Source organism: Adiantum capillus-veneris, chromosome 7 (genome assembly GCF_014529385.1).
Source record: "Adiantum capillus-veneris isolate H3 chromosome 7, ASM1452938v2, whole genome shotgun sequence".
In the NCBI taxonomy this organism is placed as follows: domain Eukaryota; kingdom Viridiplantae; phylum Streptophyta; class Polypodiopsida; order Polypodiales; family Pteridaceae; genus Adiantum; species Adiantum capillus-veneris.
In genome coordinates, this window is record NC_140937.1 from 122,446,967 (window position 1) to 122,452,966 (window position 6,000).

Here is a 6,000-nt window from a genome sequence, read left to right on the forward strand (position 1 = left end):
GTTATTAGAGTCAGGACTTCAGACTTCACTCTTGGATTTATCTTTTTCAAGATGCTTTTAGTTTTATGTGACCGTGGTAGCAGACATCTGATACTATTTGTTTGTAGACCATGATCAATGGTTAGCTAATCTCAGCTTTGCGTTTTCATTGTTCAGTTAGAGTCCTGGACTCCAGTTTTTGGCATTTGTGATTGTGTACTATTGATTTGCTAGTCTTTATTCGAAGTCTTGGTGAATGCATAAGTAAATGTATGAAGTACTCTCAGTTTTAGGCTTTGTGAAAAAAAGGACGAATTTTTACGTACCTAAAAACTCAATCCATTCTGTTCTATGTACCTTACGCACCGAATTGGTACCAAACACTACGTACCTAACTACCTTGATAGAGACAAGGACAAGCCTTGAGACAGAGGTTGGCGGAGCCAAAGCAACTCACAAACAGACCTCTGGAGGAGAGATTACCGGACCAAGATTGAGAGGAGGTACCAGAGTAGTTAGAAGAGGGATAGAAGAGGACAAGCAGTCGATGCCAATTTAGGAGCAGCTTGATTTTCTCCAAGATAGACCTTGTTCCAAATTATTGACGTCTCAAGCCACTAAAGAACGGAGCCAACCTGCAAATCCCGGCCGAGGGGCCTAAACCCTAAGAAGCAACAGAAGTAGTAGAAGCAACAAAAGCTGTTTTACTAACTTATAAAGTCTTGCCGAGTGGCCTATTTTTAAAGAAGAGTTCCCACCAAGTTCCGACCAATGGAATAGATCTTGGCCGAGAGACCTAAAACCTAGAAGAACTCACAGATTAGTGACTGAGGGGCCTTGAAACCTTAAAAGTCAAAGAAAACTTGTTTAAAGCGTCCGAAAGTGGCCTAAACAAAGCTAGACAAGTTTATAACCTCAAAATATGATGACATGGCACTTGTACGGACATCTCGGAATTTGCAGCGGATTATTAGGAAAATCACAAAATTTTAGGATTTTTTTTTTGGGGTCAGCTTTTTATATTTGATGCTTTCAAGCTTTGGGCCTTCAAATATGAGCCTTGGGGGACCCTCTATGGCACTCTTCAGCGCGTAGATTGCACATGAGGTGCTTCTCGGCTGTTGTACTTTGCTAATCAGCAATAATAAAGAAATACCGAAAGGGGCGCCAACGTTTGGGGCCAGTGCTCTCTTGGGGTGAAACTTCGACACTCCCCATCTCGTGTCGTGCATATCTTTCAGTTCAGTTGTTATTTGAAGTGTTTAAAGTTGTTCAATCTGTTCTTTTCCGTTGGCACGTTCTCTGATACTCTGATACTGGGCTGAGAGAGAGGGCACTTGGTTTCTTTCATAGGTCCTTGGAGGCAGCAGAAATAGCCGGCAATTCCTCTATAGCAATAGCACTACCATAGAAAGAGAGGCTGGTGGCAGATTTAGAGGGAGGAGAGAGGGTTTGTACGCTTTTTTCAGCCCAAGAGGTAGCGATAGTATTTTGTTTAACAATAGGCCTTGCGTTTTTTATTTAGTAATAAGTGGGCAGCCGGTCACTTAATAAAATATGTGAACCTGTTTAAAAATTTAATAAAACCTTGTTACACAACTTTCCAGGCATCCCTGGATGCAACTCTCGAGCACAGATGCTATGTAGACATAGATTCCTTGCTGGAAAGCACTTAAAAATATCCCGCTTTTTAATAAAAGCTTCTAGAACTCATCTTGATTCTTGCGCCTTTACATGTGTTTCTTTTTCTAGTTTGGATTTCCCGGACCAATGGAATATTCCCTTTTCGATGCTCCCGTTACCCATCATGTGACGCATCGGGAATACCCATTTCCTGGTCTCTCCCATTGAACGGCTCAACTCCTTCTCGCGATGCTTAATGTCACCCATCATATGACACATCAAAGTCGAACGTTCTTGATGGTTTTTATCAATTTCAATAGACCTACAGTACATAACTTTTACAGTTCAAGTGTACACATTTAAGTATTCTAACTTCAATGAATAGAAAGTGCTCAAAAAAAGAGAAAATAGTCCATTTAGCAACATGCCTCTGGCTTCTAGACATCGTCCTTAAATGTAAAGCTTGTACATATCCTTCCAAAGTCTCGGGATAAGATGCTAATTCTTGCTCGGGCATCCACTGAGCGTTTAAAGTAGAATAATTATTGAACTTTACCAAATACTTCCGTGTAATCTTTCCGGACTTTAGTGGCCGCTCGTGATGATGAATGATCTGCTTCTGTTGGAGTATTTCTTCCGTGGACAAGATGGCGCTTAATTGTAATTTTACTTTGTTTGGAGAAGTTTACTCAGAAGTGAGGGCTGCTAGGCTCTAGCCGTTTTTGGTCTTTAATGTTTTTTTTTTTGGTTGCATCTAGTTCAATGGCATTCCTTACTCTAAGATGACTGTATGTTGACATTGAAATGGCTGTGCAGATCTTTCAGCTTACCTCCTCCAAAGCTTGAAACATTATCGAGACACTCTTTCCTCAGTCAATCTGGTATTAGAGCTCCAGTAGGCACTCATTATTCGCTGGCTAAGGTATAGCATTCAATTTTGCAGTTCTAACTTGTATCTTTTTCAAACATATTTAAGCCCGACAATAGTAAATTTAAAAAATCAATTTATTACTTTTTGCACACATCTGCAACTCAATGCTATATATTTTTGCAGGTTCAGTACCCCACTTATGTTGACGTGTCTTCTTCAGAAAGTCCAAGGTAATATCATAAAATATGTATCTTGTTATTTCGTATGTTGCACCCACATTTTGTTTCCCATTGTATATTATCCCCTTGTACCACCCCTCTAAAGGTTCCATTTAGTGTGTTACAATGCAATTTGATGCTTGATGTGTGCCTTGTTCCTTCTTTAGTGCTCACATTAGATACATCTATCCATCTGACCCGTTGTTTTAGTTATCTGGTCCCAAAAGTTACATATGGGTTTTGAAGTTGTTAGTAACCTTTTCTAAAACTTTAATTTGCACAAATTTTTTGGTGAAGCTTGACACAGATCTCAACGGAAGCTGTTCCTGTCATCAAAGATTCCAGTTTAAGTGCCTCACTGGATCTTGACGTGTTGGAAAGGCATAAAGATTCGAGGGAGAGTGATTATGCTTCTCAGCTGAGGTTAATAAGTCAGCCGTTTCCTCCACCTGTTGCTGCACTTGTGCAGAACTTACCAAGCACTTCTTCTATCTGCGTGGATCCCATACCACCATCAAGAGTTGCAGACCCATTCCCAGGACCTGTTTCATCAATAGCTAAGGTGAATCAACGAGGAGAGGGGCCAAAGCAACTATACATCGTGAGTACATGATCCTTCGTATATGTAGTTACTTATTGAATAAAGATGTTTGGATCCTATTTTGGGTTTGACTCTTGGATCTTGCAGTCAGCAAAGATGATGGATGAATTTCTTAGGCTTGCTATGGAAAACACCAACAAGAATGTGGAGACTTGTGGTGTTCTTGCAGGCTGTCTCGTGAGTAGCTAGCTGCACATTATATCATGTCCCTGCCTCTAAGATGTGAACTTCCATGGTTGTATGCTTGATATTTCACGCATTTTATTTTCAGAAGAATGCTGCATTCTATGTGACAGCTCTTATTATTCCAAAGCAGGAGGCCACCTCTGACTCTGTAAGTGAAATCTCTTCGTGGAAGACTTGTTGTCTGGTGTAAGACTGTCAACTTCTTGTGCCTCTTCTTTTTCTGGCAAGAAAAATCTCATATGCTGGTAAACAAGCTGAGGGCACATCCTGCAAGGTCAATTACAAATATCCTGGTTACAAACAGAGCAACTCCAAGATTATGTACAAAAACACATATAGAAGCCATCCAAGCACTATCACTTGGATCTCAATCTTCTTATCTCCAACTTTTCAACTGACTCAGTCAGATGGGAAAGTTTACTCTCCATGTGAGGGCTTTTTTGTTAACTGACCCTATTACTAGGATATACGCTATTCAAGGATGGGTAATCGAGCAGCAGATGTTGAGGGTTTGTATCAGATGCTCTGCAGCTGTAAACCGTGTGCTGCCCAGGCGCCTCTATCTACTCAACGTGTCTCTATCTCCTTCTCGTTGCCTCTCTTTGCCACTCTTTCTCTACCTCTAAGCTTTGCTTTACGTATGACCCTTAACTATTCCTTCAGAGGAATGGCCCTGTAGCTTGACCTAGAATGAAGAGGGCATGGAATTCGGACTTATGATTTGAGAGGGGGGATAACAGTGGGAGTGTTTTGTCAGACCAATAGATCTCAGAGGGCTGTGTGCCTAGACTTGTGTATACTAGAACTTGGCCTTCTGGTCGAAAAAAAATCCTCTACTCTATAGGGCATTGGAAATTCTTCATCTTGCACCTTCTTCAGACTTTTGTCCCAGAGCTCGACAGGATGCTGCTCATTTGCTGTTTTCAAGTTTAATGCTTTCTGTAAGACATGAACTCCAATATTTATATCCTAGAATTTGTTGCAAGTCCTTTTTTTTGTTCTGATACTGCATCTTTAGCACGTGCTCATATTCCGTTTGTATTTCAGTGCCAAACAGTGAATGAGGAAGAAATTTTCACGTGGCAAGATGAGCGAAATCTTTTCCAGCTGGGTTGGATTCATGTGAGTGCTCAGGGTTTTGAAGTTCACACACTCTTTTAGCTCAAAGTTTTGGACCATTGATTTGGCAATGTTTCTTGTCACAGACACATCCAAAACAATCGTGCTTCATGTCCTCGATTGATCTTCACACACATTATTCTTATCAGGTCGTTAATTCAATCCTACATGTCTTTGCTGCTTGAGCTGTTACGGCCTGGAGACATCCTCTAAATGTTTTTATGTTGTTTCAGGTGATGCTGCCAGAGGCTATTGCCATAGTCATGGCTCCTACGGATAGTACAAGGTAAAGGTTCTGTTTTCTGTAGCAGATGTTCTTGGTGAATCACGATGGAATGATTTGGTGATACTTTCTCTGGTTTGCAGAACATCGGGCATCTTCCGTTTGTCTGATCCACAAGGAATAAAGCTTATACAGAATTGCCAAATGCGAGGATTTCACCCTCATGAACAGCCATCCGATGGAAGCTCCATTTATGAACACTGTGGCCATGTTCTGATGAGCTCACGGTTAGCGTATCAAGTGGTGGACCTCAGGTGACTGCAAGTGTTGATGCTGTGAGCATACAGTATTGGTAAAAAAAAGAACGGGGAGAGTTTCTCATTCAGCAAAAGCTTTAATGCTACATTGGAAGTTGTGGGCACCCATGCTGTAAAGCCATGTGGGTCTTGTATATCCAAGCAATAGATTTTCTCCAAATCCTTCTTGTCAAAAATCAAGTATGTATATTATACGTCTGACATGTCTTCAGGATTGTCATGCCTGAGGTGTACAAAAGTACGTTTATTGAATCCCTGGGACCAACAGAAAGCTGTAAACTGGTATACACGGACTATCCTTGTGAGCTCAAGAGTGTACATTGATGCGACTAATTGCTCTCCCTGCTACACTGCCTTTCCCTTAAAGTGGGTGTTTGACTCACAGAAGTTCAGCACTGAGGACAATGGTATAAATTTTTTTATGCAAAGGAAAATAATCTACAAATGTGAGTCTTTTTGGTTAGAGATGAAAGCCATTTGTTTAATAGGATCTATCATACAAGTCCTATTTTTCATGCAAAAGCTTTTGCATCAAACAAGAAATTACAGCAAAGTTGCATCCTCCTAAGATCTTCCTTAAGGTGATTAGACCGAAGAATGCCTCGATGTTCCTTCAGGTGGACTTGGATTATGCTGGTTTTGTAAGTGCTTGAATTTTGTTGGACTTAACAATAACATGCAAGCTATCATAAGTCATTAATTGAATAGTTCGTATTTTGGAGCCTCATTGTTTGCATGTTCCTTTGCTGTATTTGTCAAAACCAGTTAATATTAATTTAGTAAAGAGTGTATTAAAGGGCAGGAGAAGCTATGTTTTGTTGTATAATTTGAGGGACAAGGGAAGAATTAAAGAAAGAATGAAA

At 40.5% G+C, this 6,000-nt stretch overlaps 1 protein-coding gene across 2 annotated transcripts in view; it reads left to right on the top strand.

Moving 5' to 3' along the window:
- The window catches only part of LOC147454546 (AMSH-like ubiquitin thioesterase 3), an 80,258-nt gene extending 74,656 nt beyond the window's left edge, over positions 1-5,602 (top strand). The window contains exons 6-14 of one of the 2 annotated variants that reach the window (XM_086516460.1): positions 2,419-2,524; positions 2,657-2,703; positions 2,989-3,292; positions 3,380-3,469; positions 3,567-3,626; positions 4,526-4,600; positions 4,684-4,746; positions 4,831-4,883; positions 4,964-5,602. In XM_086516460.1, the coding sequence (XP_086372586.1) occupies positions 2,419-2,524; positions 2,657-2,703; positions 2,989-3,292; positions 3,380-3,469; positions 3,567-3,626; positions 4,526-4,600; positions 4,684-4,746; positions 4,831-4,883; positions 4,964-5,138 (973 nt within the window). In that variant the 3' untranslated portion in view covers positions 5,139-5,602. Of the gene's footprint in view, positions 1-2,418; positions 2,525-2,656; positions 2,704-2,988; positions 3,293-3,379; positions 3,470-3,563; positions 3,627-4,525; positions 4,601-4,683; positions 4,747-4,830; positions 4,884-4,963 lie in introns of both variants that reach the window. The other variant, XM_086516459.1, reaches the window with a different exon arrangement.
- Positions 5,603-6,000: the final 398 nt, after the last annotated feature.